Below are 25,595 nucleotides of genomic sequence, written 5' to 3' on the forward strand. Positions count from 1 at the left end.
ATAATTTCAAATTAAAACTGGGTAACGTTTTACGAGAATTATCAATGGCGGTATCAAAAGATCCGATTCGACCTCCGATAGAAATAAACATTTAAATTTTCGTATTCGGTTTCTAAAAACGGAGGTCGAAACGGGTCTTTTGATACCACCTTTGATAATTTTTGATAAAAATTATCTGGTGTACCTTCTTGTAGAACGATACGTAAAATTTAAGAACTTGTTGCTTAATAAGCGACGCCAGCGTATTTGGTTTGGCAATAACTGACGCCAGTCGGTGGCAGCTTTTCTGTTTGCAAATGCTTGTGGCGATAGGTATAGGTATGTTCTGAGCAGAAGCGTCTTCTTTCTTAATCATAACATGACCAACCGGCGAAGCCTTTGTGCTTTTGTTCATTACACTATTGTCATGTCTTTCATATCATCACTAAACCTCTTTTGATACACTCCGCTGTCACCATGCAAAGAACAATACATCTTCGCTGAACATTTCTCGGCTATTCCTATAAACATTCCATCTATTTTTGAATACAAAGCCCAAAGTAGCACCTTTTGGTAATAGTGATTCTCCGTTTGATTTCTAAGCTGTTATTGTTCCGAGATAAACGAAATCTCTCGAATGTCAAGGTGCGAATTCGTTGATTATTTCCTGACAACAGTAAGTACGTTGTCTGTCCTCACGCCCCGCCAGACTCACATTTTACTCATTATCCAATCCAGAGAAGACAGGTTTTAAGGTGCATTCATTCGTTACAGCCAGTGATATCAATATTATGAGTCTACGCAAGAAACTGTACGATCTTATAAAATACTGAACAATAACGACTGGTAGAATAATTCAGCAGCATCAGGTTAAAGCAATCGCACAATAGGGATTCAGAGACGTCCTTCTCAATCCTGGCTTTGGGAAGTGTTATCGATGTGATGGTCCTTTGCGGATACAGATCCGGTACGCTCCGGTAACACAGCATCATTAAGGTGCTAGCCCGACCATCTCGGGAACGATTTATATGGCCACATTAAACCTTCAGGCCATCCCTACCTCCCCACCCCAAGTTCCATGAGGAGCTTGGGGTCGCCAGAGCCTCGTCTGTTATTGAAATGGCATTCGCCGCTCGAAGGTGAGGTTGACAATTGGGTTGGAGAAACTATACATTGCGCTACACAACCGCTTGAATCCCTGGTGGTGTCGCTTAACGTCACTGGCAAAGCCTTATAAGCTTTAAAGAAAGCTGAAATTCAAACATAGCAGCACACAAGCAAATCCATTTCGCTTTTCCTAAAGTTTGTTTGAAGTCGACAGTTGAAAGGAATCTGCAAGCAGATGAGTTTTCGCTTAAAAGCTTTTCATGGCAGAAATACACTTGGGCAAACTATTGCCAACCCCGCTGTGAACAAATTTGCTCTATTTGAAATATGTTTGGGATGAATGGGAAGAAGCTAGTTCATGTCTATGTTAGCTGCCCACTGTAAAAAGTGTGTGTACTATTTGTTTTGAATTGCTTTTAACTATTATTTTTTATATTACTTCGCATGTATTTTATTAAGACTTAAGGTAATATGCACATTCTTTTTAATTTGCCATAGATTACTTTTTAAATTAATTTTTTTGTTTTTAAAACTTTTAATATCATTTATTATATTAGTAATTCTTGAATATTATCAAATTGGAAAAATAGATACCACAAACTGTTAATTAACATTATTCTTTTATTGTTATTATTATTTTTTTTTTCAAATAAAGGTACATTTCAAATGTTATACCGACATTTTTTATTTAATTACAAATGCAACAATGAATCGATTTTGTTTTTTTGCTACACGTTGACTTAATTACATTTCAAAGATCAAATGCGAGGAGCTTCTGTAAAACGATTCTAAATAAATTCGATTCAAAAATTAAATTTGTTCAGAATCAACTTTAGTTTCACAGAATAGTCACGTGCATCAAAGGTATAATTAAAGTGAAAATTTAAAATAGCCTATTAATTAATTTTCATGCTTAATATTTTTTTTTTATATATTTACGAAATATATTAGTATAGTAGTATGGCATTCGGGGTTTTCGCAAATTTTATTAACAGAAGTTTTTAATATTTTTCAAATATTTGTATTTAAAAATAAATTTCCTTTATTTTCCTTTTCTGTTTATGTTCTAAATTGTGTTGTAATTACAAGGTTCTCTTTGTGTCTATTTCAACTTGAAACGCTTTATTTTGAGCTGTTCGTTTTATGGTTGTTTATTAATGAACTACAATTAGTGCTTGTAAAAGTTAATTTAATAAAAGTTTTGTTAGTTTACAACTAAAAAATTTTTGTTTTGTGCTTTTTTTTTTTTGTAATAATAATGAAGTTCAATCATTTTGTGGGTTTTGTTCTAATATTTCTTATTTGCTTTGTTTAAGAATGCATATATTTTCTGCTTGCGCGCAAATTTTTGTTTGGTTATTTTAATATTCGGTTTAATATGTTCGTAAGCTGTTGCTAATCTATTTCAATTGTATATTTTTGAACAATAATATATTTTTCAGGTGTTTTCTTGCAAAACTACTTTTATTTTTTTTTTTTTTTTGGTTTTCAGTTTTTTGTTTGTTTAGTACAGTTAATAGGAATTACAGACAAAGAAGCGTTAATTGTGCTCAAAAAGATATTAGATAAATTTTTACAAAAATAAAATTACATTTTGTCACTAACGAAACAATTAATATTCTTGTTTTTAGTGCGTGCGTTCAAAAAAAAACTATTATTTATGAATGTACTTTTAAATTTAGTAACATTACAACTGTAGCTCTCTATTGCTTTTCTTTTTCAATGGGTTAGAAAATGGTTAGATGACAAAAATAGAATTTTATTTCATTTTACATTTCAATTAGTTTTTCGACATTTGTGTTTGTGGTAATGCATTATTGCATATGATATTGGCTAATTGTTTCGTCAATTCAACGATGGTATCCGCATATCATGCCAATTGATTTCAATGTTTGGCCATTTTGTTTGTAAACATGTTAACATTGGGTTCGAGATGCAAACGGATTTTAGATCACTCTCAAGTAATATGGCAGTTCCTTTGCAGTATCGTACCTACAAATGAACATATGCACGTGATTAGCATGAACATACATTCTTTATTTAAATATGAAGTTTACTTTATTGCCTTCATTTGATCCAGGTATACCATTGTAATGCATTAAATCAAATGTATCAGGAGTTGAACGCTGTTCTTGTGGGAAGAATTCATCCATAAAGGCATTCAAGAGAATTATGTGTAAACCCTCTGGATCGAGACGTTTTTGCATAATTTCAACACTGGAAAGAATAGATTTGGAAATTTTTATATTTCACATTTGAAGTAATTGAGTAATTTTATAATTGCTAAAGAAAGGCTTAAATAGCTATCGTTCATCTATATATAGACCATGAGACCGCGTAGTTTTGGCAGGGTTTTCACATACATATGAGGCTAAAAATGCTGCTGCGAGTACTTCACTTTGGAAGTGTAGCGAGCATGACTATCTCCGTCTGGTACTTGTTAATTTAGTGACTCTAGGCCATATTGTGGTTGTAGCGATAAGGACACTTCCCGAAGGCCTTGGGGAGTGTTATCAAATTGATGGTCCTTTGCCGGATACAAATCCGGTACGTTCCGGTACCAAGCCCGACCATCTCGGGAACGACTTGTTATGACCATAGCAAACCCAATTGTCAACCTCACGCCTTCCCACCCCTAGATCCATGACGAGTTCGGGCTCGCCAGAGCCTCGGCTGTTAATGAAACAGGATTCGCCACGGATAGGTGAGGTTGACAATTGGGTTTGGAAAAGCTATGTATTGCGCTGGCAATCTGAAAGGGCTGCGCTACACAAACCACTTGAATCCAGTATTTTAGTCGCCTCTTACGACAGGCATACCTACCGGGGGTATATTCTAACCCCCTAACCCGCTGGAGGAAGCCTCTAGGCCATGTTGTTGTTGTTGTTGTAGCAATGCTCGCCCCACCTAATAGCCGCGACCGATCACAAATTGTCATCAATATCCTCTAACGGGAGTCCAAGGAAACTTGCCGTTTCAACAGGGGTGGACCATAAGGAAAGGGGTGTTAGAGGCGTTGGTTCCACATTACAATTAAAGAGATGGTTGGTGTCATGTGGGGACACATTGCAAGCAGGGCATACATTTTGTATGTCGGGGTTGATTCTGGATAGGTAAGAGTTTAACCTGTTACAGTATCCAGAACGAAGTTGAGCAAGAGTGACACGCGTTTCCCTGGGGAGTATGCGTTCCTCTTCTGCGAGTTCTGGATATTTTTCTTCAAGTACTGGATTCACCGGGCAATTCCCGACATAAAGGTCCGACGCCTGTCTATGGAGTTCACCAAGGACCTGCTTGTGTTTTTCCGCTTCATACGGCTGGGTTCTCAGGTGCCGTATTTCCTCAAAATGCTTACGGAGATGACTCCTTAGGCCCCTAGGCGGTGCTGGTTCGTCAATCAGATGTCTGTTGGGATGCCCAGGTTTCTGGGTATTCAACAGAAACTGTTTGGTCAGCATCTCATTTCTCTCCCTGATGGGGAGTATTCTCGCCTCATTATGCAGATGGTGTTCTGGGGACATAAGAAGACAGCCCGTGGCGATTCTGAGAGCAGTATTTTGGCAGGCCTGTAGTTTCTTCCAGTGGGTGGTTTTTAGGCTTGGCGACCATATGGGTGACGCATAGCACGTAATCGGCTGGCTAATTGCTTTGTATGTGGTCAAGAGCGTTTCTTTATCTTTTCCCCAGGTACTGCCAGCAAGGGATTTGAGGATTTTATTACGGCTCTGAATTCTTGGAACAATTGCGGTTGCGTGCGCACCAAAATGTAGATCCTGATCAAACGTCACACCCAAGATTTTGGAGTGTAGGGCAGTCGGTAGCGTAGTGCCATCGACGTGGATGTTCAATATCGACATTTGGGGCGTCCATGTTGTAAATAAGGTCGCGGAAGATTTAGTCGGTGACAATGCCAGGTTTCGCGAGGGGAAAAAACTGGAGAGATCAGGGAGATAGCCGTTTATTTTATTGCATAGCTCATCGATCTTTGGGCCTGGGCCTGTGGCCATTATTGTGCAGTCATCGGCGTAGGAAACGATTGTGACTCCTTCCGGTGGTGAAGGTAGCTTAGATATGTAGAAATTAAACAAAAGCGGGGATAGGACACCACCCTGTGGCACCCCTTGTTTAATTCTCCTTTGTTTTGATGTTTCGTTTCTGAATTGCACCGATGCCTGCCGACCACCCAGATAATTTGCGGTCCACCTTTTAAGACATAGGGGAAGGGTAGACCCTTCCAAGTCTTGCAGTAACGAGCCATGGTTGACCGTATCAAAAGCTTTTGATAGGTCTAGCGCTACGAGTACTGTTCTATGGTGGGGATATTGATTCAAACCGCAATTTATCTGGGTGCTAATGACATTTAGCGCGGAGGTTGTGCTATGGAGTTTTCTGAAGCCATGCTGATGAGGGCTAGCTGCAAATGTGCTTGGAAATAAGGGAGCAAAATGGCTTCAAGCGTCTTTGCCACTGGCGATAGGAGAGATATCGGACGATATGACTCACCTACGTTAGCTGGTTTCCCAGGCTTTAGTAGCGGGACCACCTTGGCCATTTTCCATTTCTCGGGTATGACAAAGGTGGAAAGAGACAGGTTGAAGACATGCGCTAAATATTTGAAACCCTCTTTCCCTAGGTTTTTAAGCATCGGCATGGCTATGGATGGTTTAGCGCGACCAATGGCGTCCTCAACCTCTCTAGCGGTGATGGTAATTGGTGACGCGCTGAGTTTGTGTTTATGTGCGTGTCTATTGGCTCTCCGTCTATCTTTGTCGACCGTAGGATGCATTATATATTGTCGGCAGAAAGCGCTCGCGCATTTTTTCGCATCCGACAGCACCTTATCGCCAAAGGCGATGGAAACTTTGTCTTTGTGCTTAGTCGGATTCGATAGGGACTTTACGGTGGACCAAAGTTTACATACACCGGTAGAGAGGTTACAACCTCTTAGGTGCTCTTCCCATTTCGCCCGCTTGTGTTCGTCCACAAGCAATCTGATGCGTTGGTTTATATCCCTTATTTGGGGGTCGCCTGGATCAAGCTGTCTTATAAGGTCGCGTTCCCTCGCTAAGCTCGCGGCCTCCGCCGGGAAGTGGGGCCGGATTTCGGGAATTCTCCCGGCGGGAATGAAATGTGCCGAGGCGGATTCAATGACCTTACGGAAGGCACGCTCCCCTTGGCGGGCATCAGTCGGGATAGGGAGGGCAGCAAAGCTGCTGTCTGTTGCAGATTTATATTCTTCCCACTTTCCTTTTTTGAAGTTTATGAAAGTGCGTTTTTCGGTGACGATGAAGTCGGCGGTACGCTCGAACGAAATAAGTATGGGCAGGTGGTCGGATGCCAATGTTACCATCGGCTGCCAGTTGACGCAATTTACGAGTTCTGCGCTCACGATTGAGATATCTGGCGAGCTATGACAGCTTCCTACCATACGTGTGGGGGCGTCTCCGTTTATTGTGCAGAACGTCGTTTCGTCTATTTGATCCGCCAACATCTCACCCCTACTGTCCGCCCGCAAGTTTGAATGCCATAGGTCGTGATGGGCATTGAAATCGCCTAAGATAATGCGATTGTTGCCAGTGAGTAAGGCCTCGATATTAGGGCGGTATCCACTGGGGCAACATGTGACAGGAGGGATGTAGATGTTGATGATTTCTAGATTTGCATCGCCTGACCGGACAGATAGGCCTTGACGTTCTAAGACATTGTCACTGCGGTCGATGCCAGGATCAAATATATGATATTGCACAGAGTGGTGTATAATAAACGCGAGGCCGCCTCCATTTCCGCTCTCGCGGTCTTTCCTGTGGACATTATAACCAGAGCAGGTCTGCAATGCAGATCTTGCTGTGAGTTTAGTCTCTTGAATCGCAGCAATGCGGATGTTGTGCCGCTTCATGAAATCGACTATCTCCGTAATCTTCCCAGTTAGTCCATTACAGTTGAACTGCAGAATTCTGAAGTGCATGAGGGGTGACGCCGCCATTCTAGGGGTAAGTGAGGGGTGACTACGCCTAGGTTGTGGAAGGCCAGGACGCAATTGCTGTTGTGGCCTTGGGACTGGGCGCCCTTGGGCAAGCATTGGGGTACCCGGATGATTTGGGTTTGCGACCTGGCAACATGGCGCGATGAAACCCGTCGAGGGGTTGCCGTCGCGGAGACCAGAATATCTAGGAAAGTGGCACCACCCAAGGCAGGAGCTGCATTGAGCGGATGTCGCAAACCTATATATTCTGTGCTGGCAGACGGTGCAAACGGAGGCAGGGACTAAGAGTCTGTTTCCCTGACCTGCACGATTGCTACCAGAAAAGAGGGGGGGAGAAGAATACGGGGGCAGGGGCTGATGCTCAGCATTGCTACCAGCTCTACTACGAAGGTAGTAGTTATGAGTGGTATCAGCTGTTTGAGTTATTGGCGCCGTGGGGCGCGAGCAGCAGCGGGTACTTGTTGTGGCTTGCTGAGCAGCGAAGCTGCTGGAAGGTAGTGGGGATACGCTTAGGCGTAGACTACGGGACGCCCTTGGGCGTGAGCAGCAAGGAGCCACAAAAGATTTATAAAAGTTACGTGGACGTCGGGTTTTGGGATCAAGCCCAGAACAACCTGTCCGATGCAACCATCCCTTGCACGAGACACACTGAACAGAGTATGACCGTCCTAAAAAGATTCTTTTCTGGCAAATGCAGCAAAACCATTTCTCAGGACCGGGGTCAGGAGACGGACCCGGATTGGGTTCGATACCTTCCCGGAGTAAGAGAATATGTAGCAGTCCTGCTGCAAGGAGCTGCTGGGAGGATGACAATTTGTGGGAGGGACGAAACAAATTAAATGGGGTCACACTGAAATGACAGTCCTTGGTCGGGAAAAATCCCGAGTCGCTCCGGTACATAGAACCGACTGCCTTGGGAAGCGGCCTCTAGGCCATCACTTCCTTCAGTGCCGTAAAAAAGTTAGGATCGTCACAGCCACATAGATAATTCGTACATGCGGTTTACGGTGGAACAGGGTAGATTACGTATTGGATGATGTAAAGTTGATGAGTTGATCTAACAGCATTGTGTGTATTCTTTGATCAATTCCAATGTATCACTTTTGCTAGCGTTTCGTCGATTTTAAAAAATTCCCGTATGTTGTTGTTGTTGCGATAAGGATACTCCCCGAAGGATGTGTTGTAGTTGTTGTAGCGATAAGGTTGCTCCCCGAAGGTTTTGGGGAGTGTTATCGATGTGATAGCCCTTTGCCAGATAAAGATCCGGTACGCTCCGGTACCACGGCACCATTAAGGTGCTAGCCCGACCATCTCGGGAACGATTTATGTGGCCACATTAAACCTCCATGCCATTCCCTCCCTCCCCACCCCAAGTTCCATGAAGAGGTTGGGGCGCCAGAGCCTCGTCTCTTAGTGAAACAGGATCCGCCGCGGATAGGTGAGGTTGACAAATAAATTTGGAGAAGCTATATATTGCGCTGGTAACCTGAAAGGGTTGCGCTACACAGCCCCTTGAATCTGGTATTTTAGAAGCTTCTTACGACAGGCGTAATTACCGCGGGTATATTCTAACCACCTAACCCGCTGGGGGTAAAAATTCCCGTATAGCCATTTAAAGCTCACGCTAAGATTATTATTTACATTCTGTTAAATACTTACTATTCCGGCTCACTGACTAAATCCAATGCTGCCAATACATCTTGTAACACATCTGTAGGTATGAAATTGTTGCCCTCTGGATCGTATGATTTGAAAACGCGCCTTGCCAATTCTGAAGGAGTCTCCGGTGACACCAATCGCTTCTCATTACTGAAGAGTACTGTTTTAAAAGAAATTAAGAGGAAAAAACCAAAAAAAGTACAAAAAAAATACAAATACCTGTCAAATGCGTCTCCGAACCCATCACCCACACTGGATTCTTCGGATTTTTATAAAATGAGCCTACAGTACAGTAGCGCATTTGTTCCATTAAAGTTATAAAACCAATATCACTTTGTTCATTAATGCCACGTAATTTCAAACCACCAACATCTTGATCATTGTCCCAAACATGAGCAACTGCACGCCCAGTTAACATCAAATTAATAAGCGCTTGTGAACCATATCCGTATGTGTTGTGTATTAACGGCTCAGATGTATCGGATAACTCCGATATAACATTTTCAATTTTCTATAGAAAATCGCGAAAAAAATAGAAAATAAAAGTATTTATAAAAAAATGTTTTATGTGGAACTTCCATGCCATTTAACCTTTGTAAGCAGCACGCTATAAAGGAAGAGCATTACGCCATATTGGCCAGAGAGAACTTGCCAGTTTTCCGTATAAAATTTCTCTACTTCGTCACTTGTATCAAAATTTAACACTTGCAATCCCTCATGATATGCATCCGATGAGACTTCACGTGCATTTGTTACACACACTGTTGTTGTTGCTGTTGGTAAACTAGTAGCGTCAGCAGGAAGTGTAGCAGCCTCTTCCAATGTAGCTGTACTAAGCTTCACATTTGGAATGTCGGTAGCTGCATTAATCACCTCTTTGACTTCCGAACATGTTTCCATGGGTAGGGTAACAATTCGAAAATATTGTGCACGACATTTGGTTAGTATTGTGCACAGCGCCTGAATTAGAAGGCGACGACATTTATCTTCGGTAAGCTGTATATATAACAATAAGTTAATAAATCTGTTTATCTTATGTATACATATAGCTTTGCTTACGTCCTTGAGAGAATGGCCTGGCGTATCCATAATAACATTTTTTAAAAGGTTTGCCTGTACAGGCGCTATCACAGCACATGGTCCACCCTCCTTTTGCACAAGCGCGGATGGTTCGGTATCACAAAATTCAAAACCTGCAAGAAAAATTGTTTATTATTATGTTATTGCTGCGTCTTCTAAATCCCTATGATAAATTTTGCCACTTACTAACCTTGCGACCAACGACGGAACACATCCGTCCGTATAGCCGTGCCCCACAACAATTTGCGTATCTCCTGTAGTTCTTGTGCAGTATTCTGCGTTTCTTCGGTCTGATTCGCATTGGGGGTACGCTCCTTTTTGACATCACTACGTACTGTTTCTGTAAATAGAGAATGTGATTAATTAGAAATTTTGAAAACGGTGTCATCTTTCAATGCATTCAAATGAATACTTTTACTGTTACTGGCCATATTGCAATGTGGAAAATATTGCCATTAATGATTTACGAATGTACACAATCAGTATTTTGTCAAATTTTCTCCGGAGCTGCCCCTTTGCATAAATTGAGGTTAAGTTCCCTCAAGGCTAATCCGAATGCAGGAGAAATCAAATTTTACTAATGAAAATTTACCAAATTCTATGAGTATCAATAACATCTATTCAGTACGCATAGAGAATATACAAAATGACTGAATTATTAAAGATAGCCAAAGTATGTAGAAAGGATCACAAACCACACAAAAAGACAATAAAATGATTTCGCCAAATATGCCCTTCTACTGAGTAAATCCAGAAATCGCACCCAAAAATACCCACCGCTCTCCATTATTATTATTGACTGTGGCTCACTGGAAGGCATTTAACACTGTAATCGGTGCAAAGGCAACTTATTTTTCGTCCTATTTACACCATTTCAGTTGGAATTTGCTTTGTTGTTTATTAATTGAAAACACACTCAACTTTTTTATGAAATGCACTCCGAAATTGGTCACGAATTCTATTTAGCTCAGTGCAACGAAGTGATGCCATAAGGAAAACTTTGTCGATATATTGCATGTTTGGGTGTTTTATGGAATAAATAGGAGTATTTTAAATGTAAGAGATTTTGGAACGATTTCATAATCGAAATTTTATAGGAATTTAAGGCAATTTTTTAACTTATCTCACAACCACTAAAACTCGTCCAAATATATCGGGAGAGATGTCAAAAGATGCGCATTAGACCAAGGTTCACCAATCCGAATGCGGTTTTTCGGAAATATGTATGTATATAAAATAAAATTTTTGGTAACGTTTTACAAGACGGTGCACCACCTAATTTTTATCAAAAATTATCAAAGTTGGTATCAAAACACGCGTCTCTACCTAGGATTTTAGGATCCGAAAGCGGAAATTAAAAATTTTACTTCGGTCGAAAGATATTAAAAGAAAACAATAAAATGAACCCAAGAGGGTCCAAAATATGGGGACCGATCCATATATATTTTTTTTTTTTGCACAGAACATCTTTCAGCGTTGGCGGCCTTCGGCCGCAATTTAAAAAAATAACCCTGGGTGAGTCCAACACCGGTTTGGGGATCAAAATTAAATGCGCACAGAACACCTTTCTGCATTAGTGTGTGTGTACAACAAATCTGACAAAATAAAACAACCACAATAAAATTTGAACCAATGTTTTGCTTATATCTTTTGACAGTAATAAAAATTCTAATTTTCTCTTTCGCCTTCTAAAAACGGAGGTCGAGACGCGCCTTTTGGTACCACTTTTGATAATTTTTGATAAAAATTAGGTGGTGCAAAACGTTACCAAATTTTTAATTTCCGCTTTCGGATTCGTCGTCCTGGATCTAAAACGCATATTTTGACATCCCTCACGATATGGATATTTAGACGAATTTTAATAGTTGTGAGCAAAAGTAAATGTGTCCCCAACCATCTCTTTAATTGTAATGTGGAAGCAACGCCTCTAAAACCCTCTCATTATGGTTCACCCCTGTTGAAACAGCAAGTTTCCTTGCACTCCCGTTAGAGGATATTGATGACAATTAGTGATCGGTCGCACCTATTGGTTGGGGCGAAGCACTGCTACAACAACAACAACACTCCCATGGGTTTCTGGGGAGTGTTTTCGATGTTGATGTTTCTTTGACGGATATAGATCCGGTACGTTCCGGTAACAAGCACAATTAAGGTACTAGCCCGACCATATCAGGAACGATTAATATGACCACAATAAACCTTCTAGGCCATCGCGCCACACACCCCCTAGTTCCATAAGGAACCTGGGGTCGCCAGAGCCTTGCCTGCTCATTTTGCGTATGATACATTCAGAATTATAACAGGATTCCCCTCGTGTAGGTGAAGGCGACAATTGGGTTGCGGAAGCTCTGAAGCTTTGTATTGCGCTTATCAACCCCTTGAATCGTCGTCAATATCAAACAAATTTTGGTTTTCCCGAGTCAGACAGACATGTTAGTGAAACTTATGGTAAACTATTTTCGGTCAAACTATTTTCACTATATTCAGTTAGTTTAGATTTTCCTTGAAGGATGGAAATCTGTCAGAAAACCTCGTTTGACATTTTCGCTTTCACCATCCCCAGTTAAATCGACAACTGAAAATATTTTGTAGAATAAATCGGAAAAGCTATTTATTGTGAGTACACCGTACACGATAATAGATAAGTGACAAACTGAAGGTGGTGAAAACGACCATTACAAAAATTTAATTTTGTGGCAACATTTTACACTTCACGCTGCTTTTCCGGCAGATGTCGCTGTGCCTGCAAATGTGCTGTCAAATTGCTAGGTGCTGCCAGTCAGAAGTTTTGTATTTCCAACTTTTTGCGTGTGCACTTCTCGAGTATCACCACACTCGTCTTGAGTTTCACCACACACATCAAATTTCAGTCCAAAAATGAGAAATCAAATGTTATCGTCATAGTACAGGTTAAAAAGTATGATATGTATGAGAAGGAAACAATTCCTTCTCTTTCTAACACACTGCACTTTGACACTTCGGTCAGTGTCAAACTATTGTGGAACTCAGTGGAACCTGCGTGTAACTTGCGTTTGACACTGAACAAGTGTCAAAATTACCGGGGTTGATGTCGTGGAAAGCGACACAGGGAAACAAAAAATGGAGTGGAATATCAGATATGGGTTGCTGTGATGGTAAATTTTTTGGAACCAATTTAGTATGAAAAGGTTGTGCACCTATATGGGTCCTACAGAAAATTATACAAGTCTTGAATTAGGGTATCTGAGAACCCGTAGTTTTTCCAGCATTAAGAATACAAACACGGGTGCTAAGTTTTTCTACCCGTTCAAAAGTTCTCCGCGAAAAACAGTTTGAAAGTGTGGTCGACTGCAATAACCCGTCCAAAAATGTGGAAAGATAATTGAAAAGACGCGTTTTGTCCTGTTATCAAGAGTCCAAAGAGAAAAGGCATTCGAATTATTGGAAGCGAGGCAAAACGGTTCTATTAATACCTCTCCCGACGGTTTTGGTCGTGTTTTAGCAATCGTCCCCGGTAATAAAGTATCACAATTTGTTAATTAAAATTGTCCAAAATATTGGATATTAAAGAGAGATGTAATTAAGTGCTCGTTTGAAAGTAAATAAGTATATTTCTTTGTAATATTGTTACGGTCTGCTGTTATGGTCTACGGTTACGGTCCACTTAGGAGCGTGTTCGCGCGAGCACACCTAGTGATGGGGCGAAAGTGGCGATATCAAAAGTATCGAAAGCAAGGAAAAACCAGATTTGCGATCACTAGCGAAAATTGCGATGAGTTTCCGGCAAGATAAAAAAGTGGAAGGGTGGAAAAATTTGGTGATCACAAAACATCCTCGCCGGCTGTGCACATACGCAGGTAATTGTCCAGAAACTAGGAAAGAGTCGATAGCGCAAAGCACCGAAACCGTTCTTTCCGACAAATCTCGTTTCTACGCGTCTATTTTGGGTGGTAATAAACTCTGCACCGGTTGTGTTGTGTGGACCCAAGGTCCAGTTGAAGTAGGTCGGCGTTCGCAGTCACACTTAGTGAGATAAACCTCTTCCTCTACGTTTACGAAGAACACTACCACCTGCGGAAAAGAGTCCGACACCACGTCCGCCTCCAGGGCCAGCAGTACGCTGCCACGTAATACAGTCAACGTCAAAGAGCCAAGTCATCCGGCTCGTACAGGGTAGCGCGAAGCTTTATCGCCACCCGGTTCACTCGGTTACCTCGACCCAAAGCGCCCACCACCACCAACGGCGCCTACTATTATCACGGGCATCACCATCAGTAGTACCTCCCCCAACCCTTCCATGAGCGCAACAACCACCAGACGTACCGCCACCACCAGTTGCAACGCACACAGCGGGGCTGCGAACATAGGCTTGCGGCCACTAATGTTAACACCTACAACAGGCGGTACCACCGACAACAATACTAGCCGCATCTTTATCAGCTACGACCATAACGGCTACAACAATACTAGCCGCATCTTTATCAGCTACGACCATAACGGCTACAACAATACTAGCCACATCTTAACAGCTACGACCATAACGGCTACAACAATACTAGCCGCATCTTTATCAGCTACGACCATAACGGCTACAACAATACTAGCCGCATCTTTATCAGCTACGTCCATACCGGCTATAACAATACTAGCCGCATCTTATCAGCTACGACCATAACGGCTACAACAATACTAGCCGCATCTTTATCAGCTACGACCATACGGGCTACAATATACCAGCTACAATGACAACCACAGGGCAGCGAACATAGGCCTGCGGCCAGGCCAATTGCGACAACGAATATCAGCGGTTAAAGCGGTGAGTTCGTTCCAATACTAAACTAAATATACGTATGTGTAGCCTCAACCTTGTTCTTTAGCAAGCTGCATCCACTTGTAGTAAAGTTAACTTATTATACCATGCAAAAAAAAAAAGTAGACGTAACGTAAAGTGAAGTAAGGAGGTTTAATTAACTTAGAAGCATAAAGAAAGAAAAAAACAAAACATATCTTAATGGTCATAGGTAGGCAATTTGTACTGCCCGTGAAACAAAAAAAAGTTTCAGGTATTAAAAGTTGCTTTGCGTTACAGTAAAATTTTACTATTACTTTTTAATTAATGCAATTGTTGCGGATATGTTTTTGGAATGAGCAAAAGGTATTGATATTGTTTCTGTAAGGAATAAAGTTTTATTGGTAATTCAAGTTCAATTGCATTATCAGTTAAAACGCATTAAATTTATATTAAGGGATGCAATTAACGAGTAATGCAAATTAACTTACATTATCAACAAAAAAAAAAAAATATCTACTATTTTCTATAATCTTTATCTATAAACTGTTAAATTTAGTGATAATGTAAGTTACAGTACATGCAAATTTTTATTGCTTGCTGCCATCTTACTAACAGCAGCATGCCCGTGTAAATTGTGAATAATTAATATGGCATCTACTTTATTGCTTTTTTTTCATTATCAACCTCAACTCAAGAAGTGAATGCATTGTCGAGTTTAACTTACAAATCATAAAATTTGCAGTGGAACTTAAATTGCTTCATTCTACATGAATATATGTCAAAAATAAATTTATACATATTAAAGTCATATTATTATATACATACATGAAACCTTTCAAATCTGAATTATTTTCTTTGTTCTTTCATTTTATTATTTTAATTTTATTTTTTTTGACTGAGTTGAACTAAACACAAAACAATACCAGCACTGACTGGTACATGCAAAACAGTTTACGTTTCACCTGAACAAGTAAAACGATTTCGTTAATTTTACCATAAATTTAAAAGTTCACTTTTTGCCTGAACATGTGAAACAATTTCTTCGAGGAGTATGATTTACCCCAAATTTAGTCTTAGTTGCGTTTATAACAATTTTCTGTGAAAGGGCATTTAACCAAATTTCTACTTTGTATGTAATCTATCTACTATTCATAAGCACATTTACTTAAAATTTTTTTTGCACCAAGCGCTTATAACCCTTGTCAAAAAAAAAGGAGGTGACATAAATATAGGTATAGCTTTAAATATTTCTTTCATAGCATACATACTTTAGTAATAATGATATCTGAATAAACTTGTAATTAGAATGGGAATGCTGGCGTCTACATTCTTTTAGAAGGCACTTAGGTAAATCAGGTAAGGGGCCACCGAAATTTAGGTGCGTCGGTGGCCATGGTTTTTTTGAGGGTGGGACATAGCACCGGGCGTCGCAACAGCACCCGCGGCGCCCCCTATATATATTCGGCCCTTTTATTTATTTTCCTTTCCCTTCTTTTATTTTAATTTTCAGCTTTTTTTATACTCAGTTCAGTTCAGGATCGAAAAAAAATTTGATTGAGCCATGTCCGTCCGTCCGTCCGTCCGTTAACACGATAACTTGAGTAAACTTTGAGGTATCTTGATGAAATTTGGTATGTAGGTTCCTGAGCACTCATCTCAGATCGCTATTTAAAATGAACGATATCGGACTATAACCATGCCCACTTTTTCGATATCGAAAATTTCGAAAAACCGAAAAAGTGCGATAATTCATTACAAAAGACAGATAAAGCGACGAAACTTGGTAGATGGGTTGAACTTATGACGCAGAATAGAAAATTAGTAAAATTTTGGACAATGGGCGTGGCACCGCCCACTTTTAAAAGAAGGTAGTTTAAATTTTTGCAAGCTGTAATTTGGTAGTCGTTGAAGATATCATGATGAAATTTGGCAGGAACGTTACTCCTATTACTATATGTACGCTTAATAAAAATTAGCAAAATCGGAGAAGGACCACGCCCACTTTAAAAAAAAAATTTTTTGTTTTAAGTCAAATTTTAACAAAAAATTTAATATCTTTACAGTATATAAGTAAATTATGTCAACATTCAACTCCAGTAATGATATGGTGCAACAAAATACAAAAATAAAAGAAAATTTCAAAATGGGCGTGGCTCCGCCCTTTTTCATTTAATTTGTCTAGGATACTTTTAACGCCATAAGTCGAACAAAAATTAACCAATCCTTTTGAAATTTGGTGGGGGCATAGATTTTATGACGTTAACTGTTTTCTGTGAAAATGGGCGAAATCGGTTGAGGCCACGCCCAGTTTTTATACACAGTCGTTCGTCTGTCCTTCCGCATGGCCGTTAACACGATAACTTGAGCAAAAATCGACATATCTTTAATGAACTTAGTTCACGTGCTTACTTGAACTCACTTTATCTTGGTATGAAAAATGAACGAAATCCGACTATGACCACGCTCACTTTTTCGATATCGAAAATTACGAAAAATGAAAAAAATGCCATAATTCTATACCAAATACGAAAAAAGGATGAAACATGGTAAGGTAATTGGCTTGTTTTATTGAAGCGAAATATAACTTTAGAAAAAACTTTATAAAATGGTTGTAACACCTACCATATTAATTAGAAGAAAATGAAAAAGTTCTGAAGGACGAAATAAAAAACCCTTAAAATCTTGGCACATATTACATATATAAATAAATTAGCAGTATCCAACAGATGACGTTCTGGGTCACCCTGGTCCACATTTTGGTCGATATCTGGAAAACGCCTTCACATATACAACTACCACCACTCCCTTTTAAAACTCTCATTAATACCTTTAATTTGATACCTATATCGTACAAACTCATTCTAGAGTCACCCCTGGTCCACCTTTATGGCGATATCTTGAAAAGGCGTCCACCTATAGAACTAAGCCCCACGCCCTTTTAAAATACTCATTAACACCTTTCATTTGATACCCATATCGTACAAACATATTCTAAAGTCACCCCTGGTCCACCTTTATGCCGATATCTCGAAAAGGCGAACACCTATAGAACGAAGGCCCACTCCCTTTTAAAAATACTCATTAGCACCTTTCATTTGATACCCATATTATACAAACAAAGTCTAGAGTCACCCCTGGCCCACCTTTATGGCGATATCTCGAAACGGCGTCCACCTATGGAACTAAGGATTACTCCCTTTTAAAATACTCATTAACACCTTTCTTTTGATACCCATATTGTACAAACAAATTCTTGGGTCACCCCTGGTCCACCTTTATGGCGATATCTCGAAACGGCGTCCACCTATGGTACTAATGATTACTCCCTTTTATAATACTCATTAACACCTTTCATTTGATACCCACATCGTACAAACGCATTCTAGAGTCACCCCTGGTCCACCTTTATGGCGATATCTCGAAAAGGCGACCACCTATACAACAACCACCACTCCCTTTTAAAACCCTCATTAATACCTTTAATTTGATACCTATATCGTACAAACACATTCTAGAGTCACCCCTGGTCCACCTTTATGGCGATATTTCGAAACGGCATCCACCTATAGAACTAAGGCCCACTCCCTTTTAAAATACTCATTAACACCTTTCATTTGATACCCATATCGTACAAACGCATTCTAGAGTCAACCCTGATCCACCTTTATGGCTATATCCCTAATGGCGTCCACCTATAGAACTATGGCCCACTCCCTCATAAAATACTCTTTAAGGCCTTTCATTTGATACACATGTCATATAAACACATTCCAGGGTTTCCCTCGGTTCATTTTCCTAAATGGTTATTTTCTCTTGTGTTGCCACCATAGCTCTCAACTGAGTATATAATGTTCGGTTACACCCGAACTTAACCTTCCTTACTTGTTGTTATTTGATTTCAGAGTAGTAACCGGTCATGTCCGGCTCGGTATTTTTTTGTTGCGTTAGATTTCTTTTTGAATTTGAATTTTAAGTTTTGAATTTAACGGTCTGTCCGTGGCATCCGGTTCGACCGGATGTCGTTTTATTTGAATTTTAAGCGTTTTGAGTCGGTCTCTGCGCTTCTGTCAGGTTTTTTGAATTTGACAGCTGTTAGTTTTGATAGGCATGATAGAAATTTTTTTTTCTGTTTATGGCGCAGGAACAGTAAGGTTGGCAAGGACCCGCCCCAGCCGACAATGACTAGCCACTGTGCACCACCACATCATGCCGACCGCCTTCCTTACTGCTTCCAACGAAGATGTGACTCCATAACAATATAACATTACAAATTTTAAGCAGTTTTCGATAGCAGCTACTAAACTTTTTTTCGTCCTAAGAAGTACAACAGTGCCAAATAGCATCCACAAAAAAAACGAACAAGAACAAGCATTTTATCAGGTGAGCGAGGCTGTGTATGTGCGTGCTGATCCTCTTTGCCTGTACTATGGTTATCGTGTTAATATTGCCTAACATTTCTCAGATTTCCCGTTAGCTCTCTTAATAGGATTTATTTGAAGGAATATAGGTATTTGGTAGGATTAATTATAATTTATTTTTATTTTTTGTACAATTTGTAGAAATATTTTAGATATTTTTAGTTTTTTTTATAATTATGGTTGCATCGTTCGGGATGTTCTGTGCTAAATGCCAAGATTCTTCTACCCCGAAATTTTTATAAAACTTTTGTGTCTCTCTGCTATTCACCGCCTAGCAACAACGCTGCTCACCAGGACCCATTAAATGTCCGGACAGCACGAACCACAAAGCCTAAATCTATCAAGGCGTTTCCATCCATGTGTAATAGATATATACGCCGCCGATAAACGCCGCCGCCGAATGTCAAAAATATTGGCGCGGCGGCGCTCGGCGTGTTACTATATTTTCTACTCATTTAAGACTGTCTAGGCCATTTATTGTTCATCTCGAAAATTGGGCCGATATGGTCGAAAGGGGTATCAAGTGATGCGCATCACTACCAGTTATAAAAATCCAATTGCGAAATTTAATACCTTCTAACTGTTCAAAAGTTATTTGAGAAAACAGGCGATTTCAATGCGGACACGGATTTCAAACACGGATTTCGTATCACCGAATTCACTTAAAGAAAATTTATATAATAAATGTAAATGCTCACTTCGCATAATTTTTTCAAAAAATTAATAAAGTACAATAAATTTAAATGAAATGTCCCAAGTCGAACATATTTTCAAAGCAAGTTACCCTATCCCCAACTAGTCCCTTGGAGTGAATCACATTGGATATAGCCTATCAACCATGTTTAAATATGACCAACACGTGACGGCTTCTGTTACAAATGTGAACACGTAGTAGAGATATACGCCGCCGCCGATTGTCGCACTTTTTTGCACGCCGCCGCCGAATATCAAAAATATCGGCGCGGCGGCGGCGTCCGGCGTCCGGCGGGGTACTATATTTTCTACTCATTTCAGACTGTTTAGGCCATTTATTGTTCATGTCGAAAATTGGACGGATATGGTTGAAAGGGTATCAACGGATGCGCATCACTGCCAGTTATAAGAATCCAATTGCGTAATGTAACTCTTTCTACACGTTAAAAAAAAACTGGCGCTTTCAATGCCAATGCAAAATGGATTTTGCATTACCCAATTCACCAATTTATTAAAACAAAACACTAAAAGAAAAATTATATAAAAAATTTAAATGCACACTTAGCATAATTTAAAAAAAAATTAAGAAGGAACAATGAATTCAAATAAAATGACCCAAGTCGAACATCTTTTCAAATTGTCCTTCTGTTGTTAAAAAAGTAAGTTACCCGAAAAAATGCTGATTTTTTCAAAAATTCTATTTTCCGATTGGTAATAATAAGCGAAATCAGTTTTGCAAAATCCTTTAGTAGGTCCCAGGGGTTTCAACTCCCCTTTGAAATGATTCTCACCTCATACTTAAGTTGAAGATAGAAGGGTTTGAAAAATCACTTGGCCTTATATTCAAACATCTGTTGTTTATTTGCGAAACTTTAAAAAGCGTCCGATGTGTTAATTTTGATTTTCACACTTCATCATTCAACACCCAAGTCTCCCGTTTTGACATTTCCTAAAGTTGGCGGCCCTATCCCAACTAGTCCCTTGGAGTGAATCACAGTGATTCTAGCCTATCAACCAAGTTTAAATATCAACTACACGTTTCGGCTCCTGTTACATATGTGAATACGTAGGTACATATATTTACAAGGTGAGGCTTTGTCCTTCGCAAGAACAATCAAAGTGGTGAAGCAAAAGCGTTCCCCATACAGTCGAACAAATGACCGGGTGTGCTACTAATCTAACATAGTCGAACTAGTTTGAAAACTGAAGCTACGCGTTATTCATAATAAATTATTGTATCAAAAGTCCGGAAAACAACAGTTCGAACTGAGGTATCCAGGGTCCTTGTAAAAAAAAAAAAGATGCGTGGTAGCGACTGGTGGTGGAAAGGATTGCTACTGTTCGCACTTCGGGAATTATAGCTCTTAAAAGAGCTAAAAAAACTAGATGCCCCCTTTGGCGCGATTAACAATAGGCCAGCGTTGGTGCTCATCGCTAAAACTGTGCCAAGAGTATTAAAAGACCATTAATAGCAACCGTAAGTCGTCTTTGTGTGTGACCAGGAAAGGGTCACAAATATTTTAAAGAAATCGTGTCGATAACCAATATTAGAAGTTAGACCAGAATATCTCCTTCGGTGAAACTACGCCGCCCACACCGCCGCCGCCAATTTAGTGATCGGCGTAAACCTCTAATACGTAGGCACATTTTTTAGCCAGGTTAGGCTTTGTCCTTCGCAAGAACACTCAAAGTGGTGAAGCAAAAGCTTTCTCAAGACAGTCGAACAAATTACCGGGTGTTCTACTACCCTAACGTTGGGGATAGTCGAACTTGTCTGAAAACTGAAGGCGGTCATCCCTAATGAGCTCTTATATCATAAAGCCGGAAACGAAGACTATTGAGGTCAGTCTATCGAACACAAACGTCTACAAATTTTGGTCTACGTTTTTAAACTTTTATCGACGGTCATTGTAAAGTTTAAATTATATAGATGCGCCAAGGATTATACGATTTTCACCCATGAGTTACGTAATAATATTCACTTAGACTGCTTATGATTTCGAGGGCGGCATCCCTGACCGAATAGTTACTCCCTCACGTTTCAAGGTGTTTTTTTTTTTTTTTTGTGTAACTCGGAGGCATATCGCGACAAAAACATCCTATCCATTCTAGGAAAGTGACGTCGACGAAGGTATGAGTTCGAATTCGCAGTCCTATGGCTTCTGTGCTCGCATGTGGTATAAGGGCCAGGATGCGTGGAGCGACTGGTGGTCGTGATTGCTACTGTTCGCACGTCGAGAACTGTAGCTCTTAACAACAGCCGAAAAAACTGAAGGCGCCCTTTGGCGCGATCAGCAATATGCCAGCATTGATGCTAATCGTTTAAACTGTGCCACAAGTCATGACTATGAGTAGATAATTGATAGCAACCGTAAGTCGCCTTTGTGCGTGACCAACATGTAGCCACAAATGATTTAAAGATATCGTGGCGACGACGGGCATTAGAGTTCGCGAAGAACGTCTCCTTCGGAGAAACTACGCTACAAAAGTGTGACCATTTTCAGTATTTCTCCCCCTCTGCGCAAGGAGCTACTCCAGAAATTTTTTGAACGATCCACGAGATTTTGAGGCAAAAACCGCGGATCTTTCCGAAATATACATATAAACAAAACCTTTCCAAATATTACTTTTTTTTAATTTTCGCTTTACAAGTTTCCCAGATACTCATCCGCAAGTTAATGATATTGTTCCAGGTCGTCAAACATACCATTGACGTCCGCAGTATGTTTCCATATTCCTTAGCTGTGGACAATGTGATACTCTGAAGTCCAGCCATTCAATTTAGAGGTTTACGCCGATCACTTTGTCGGCGCGCCGGCCACGCCGCCATCGCTGGTATGTAATAGAGCCTTCGCCGCCGCCGCCGATTAAGTGACCGGCGTAAACCTCTAATGTGTAACCCCCCAAGGCGCTGCGGCACTTCAGGATTCTGCAATTTATTTGCAATGGGTTAGCCGCAAAGCCGACTACATGAATGAAAATAATCATCGTTCCGGCGACGCTGCCAAAACTCAAAGCTAAGCAACGCGGCATGCATTTTATATAAATCGGACATAACGGTCTATGACGTTTACTTTTTTGGAAATAGTGCAGCCCTATTGATTCTTGTTAGCCCCTCGTAGGATTGTGTATTCCTTTCACAAAATATTTCCCTTCATGGCCCGGTTTTTTAGTACAAATTCAACTCGGTCCAGTTTTTTTGGAAACAGAGTGGTACTGGACTTCGTCGGTGGTAGAACTAAGAATACTAGGGAGATAGCTATTTATTCGTCTGTAGAAGGTCCAGGTCTTGTTGCCATTATTGTGCAGTTGTCGGCATAGGAAATGATAGTAACTCCTTCTGGTGGGGACAATTGCTTTGATATTGTAACGAATCTTGGGAAATTCCGCTTATTCCAAACCTACTGCTAACGTTCGTATCGCTAAACTGTCGAATAAATCACTCCAATATTCAATAATGCAAAGTGGTCTTTATTAGACTACTTTGAGAGTACTTAAACTTCACTTCGCAACTAATAGCGTGCTTAAATCAAAACTGATTAAGTCATGCCTCAGCTTGCTGTGCTTTTGTACTCTCTGTTTTTTATTCATCCATTTGTCCGAAGGTCTAGTCCAGGGATAACCATTTAGTTGAATAATTATAAGTGCCACTTCACACGTATTATTACTCTCTTTCGTTTTTATTCGGCTTTAGTTGTCGCTGAACAAGCGGAGTAGCAACATCGGATAATGCTATTGTTTATTTGCGCATTTGCGAAAAGTTATTTTGCAAACAAACGCTCATGCGCAGAATGTTTTCATTGTTTCATGTTAACAATTTATTTTGTTAAAATTTTTCCTTAGACTCAAGCAATAAAGTAGTATTTATATGGCATATTTACGAATAACTTTTTGTGTGTTAACAAACATGCGTGCTTACGTCCTACCTAATAATATGAATAAGATGATTTTAGTTTTACTCACACAGCCACAGTTTCAAAATGGTGATAACTACATCCGTATGCGAGTTATCTCTTCGTTGCCCTCTATGTATGTGGGTAAATGATAATTAATGTGTTTATGTAGCTTACTTTATTGTTTTTGTTATTGTGCATTTATTTAGTGATGTGAAAATTCGCCACAATATGTAGAAGATAAATAAATAAAAAAAATCGACCACTTTTGCGATCTTTCCTAAGAATGTTATGGCCATCGCAAGCTCGAAGATCTCATCTGGCAGTTGGATTCGTCTCCGGAATCGCGACTATTATTTTCATTCATGTAGTCGGTTATCTCTACGATCTTTGCGGATAACCTATTGCAATTACATTGCAGAATCCTGAAATGCCGCAGGAGCTCGGGTGGTTAGAGATGGATGGAAACGCCTTGATACATTTAGGCTTTGTGGTTCGTGCTGTTCGGGCATTTAATGGGTCCTGCTGAGCAGCGTGGCTGCTAGACGGTGAATAGCAGAGAGACGCAAAAGTTTTATAAAAATTTCCGGGTCGCCGACTCTTGGCATTAAGCCCCGAACGATGCAACCATAATATGTAAGTGACACACTGACAAAAGTATGACAATCCTAAATAAATTTTTTTCCTGCAAATGCAAAAAAAAACACTTCCTTGGAGTTGGTTTGAGTCTAGTACCTTCCCGGAGCAGGAGGGTATGGAGAAATTCAGCTGGAAGAAGATGCTCCGAGGAAGACAATTGATGGGACCGACACAACAAATAAAATGGGGTTACACTGAAATGACAGCCCTTGTTTGGGAGAAAAAATCCCGAATCGATCAGGTACACAGAATCGGTCCACTAAGCCACATCACATAAACTACTCATCCCAAACGGTGCTTCTCAAAACTACGATCTCCGTAGCAAATTTGATCTCCAGTCCCCATCTCCCCCGTCTCCCATTTTTACACCTTCTTAACACTTTTCAAGATACTCTAGGCTTAGTAACGGGTAGCGGTATATTCTTATATAAATTTATGGCGCAGTGCTGCCAAGCTAAACATGCTGCTACACTAGGTACCCCTGCATCAATTTTGTAGCTCCCAGCCCTAGCCTTGTACTAACAAGGCGCACCCACCCTTTCCTGACCCCTAGAGTGGCGTCTACTTCCTCTTTAATAATGCGATCACAGCTAAGTATAGGGTAAATATGGAACAAAGGTTGATTGAGTTGTGGACCACGAATGACATTCATATTGTAACGAATTTAGGGAAATTCCGCTTATTCCAAACCTTCTGCTAACGTTCGAATCGCTAAACCGTTGAATAAATAACTCCAATATTGAATAATGCAAATTGGTATTTATTGGACTACTTTGAAAGTACTTCACAATAACACTTATCGTCCCGATCAGACAAATCTCTCGATCTAACCTCTGCTAGCCTCTCCAAATGAACCACCCTTCTATTTCGTGGTTTCCCATTGGTTTGTATGCGGTAGATGGTATCACTGATCCTCTTCACAACTTTGTACGGGCCTTCCCAACTGCACCAAAATTTGGATGCAACACCTTTCCGCCGGTGAGGGTTGTATAGCAGTACCAAATCTCCCTCCAGGCAACCTTCCGAATTATTGTTCTTGTCGTACCTGTGTTTCTTGCTACTAATTATCCTGGACCGTTCCCTCACACTCCGTTGTTTGGCCAATGAACTACTTCACAGAGCTTGATCTTGACGGATTGACTTTGCATCATCAGTATCGTCTTGACGGTTCTCAATAGTAGTGCGCCCTGGCTTGAAACCACCCTTGCATTGTTTTTGCGAAATTATTTCCTTCATTTTAGTTCGTCTATTTCGGGGTGTAAATGCAAGTTTTCTTCCCGCAGGTACCTTCGGTATTGATTTGTGTGTTCCATTCGTTCCACTAATCTTTGCCCCGCCTTCTGGCTTTGACTTTCGTGATCTCAGTCGAGCCT

General features: G+C 40.3%; 1 protein-coding gene across 2 annotated transcripts; it reads right to left on the reverse strand.

Moving 5' to 3' along the window:
- Window positions 1-1,719: 1,719 nt before the first annotated feature.
- LOC137248907 (ubiquitin carboxyl-terminal hydrolase MINDY-3 homolog) lies at window positions 1,720-10,789 on the reverse strand. Of its 2 annotated transcripts, none has more exons than XM_067779888.1 (8): window positions 10,586-10,789; window positions 9,999-10,148; window positions 9,788-9,921; window positions 9,320-9,724; window positions 8,948-9,239; window positions 8,729-8,888; window positions 3,144-3,303; window positions 1,720-3,078 (listed from the first exon to the last, which is right to left on the reverse strand). In XM_067779888.1, the coding sequence occupies exons 1-8, from the start codon at window positions 10,626-10,628 to the stop codon at window positions 2,932-2,934; spliced, it is 1,491 nt and encodes a 496-aa protein (XP_067635989.1). In that variant the 5' UTR covers window positions 10,629-10,789; the 3' UTR covers window positions 1,720-2,931. The 2 variants fall into 2 exon arrangements, with proteins under 2 accessions (XP_067635989.1, XP_067635990.1); XM_067779889.1 differs by lacking the exon at window positions 10,586-10,789 and adding an exon at window positions 10,221-10,361.
- Window positions 10,790-25,595: the final 14,806 nt, after the last annotated feature.

Source organism: Eurosta solidaginis, chromosome 4, assembly GCF_040869045.1.
Source record: "Eurosta solidaginis isolate ZX-2024a chromosome 4, ASM4086904v1, whole genome shotgun sequence".
NCBI classification, from domain to species: domain Eukaryota; kingdom Metazoa; phylum Arthropoda; class Insecta; order Diptera; family Tephritidae; genus Eurosta; species Eurosta solidaginis.

Excerpts from the sequence above, each read along its gene's own strand:
- LOC137248907 (XM_067779888.1), bottom strand. The coding sequence starts at position 10,628 with ATGCCTTCCAGTGAGCCACAGTCAATAATAATAATGGAGAGCG. Across the intron at positions 9,922-9,998 it reads GTTCCGTCGTTGGTCGCAAG|GTTTTGAATTTTGTGATACC; the intron begins GTTAGTAAGTGG and ends TTTTTCTTGCAG. Across the intron at positions 3,304-8,728 it reads TTAGTCAGTGAGCCGGAATA|TGTTGAAATTATGCAAAAAC; the intron begins GTAAGTATTTAA and ends TATTCTTTCCAG.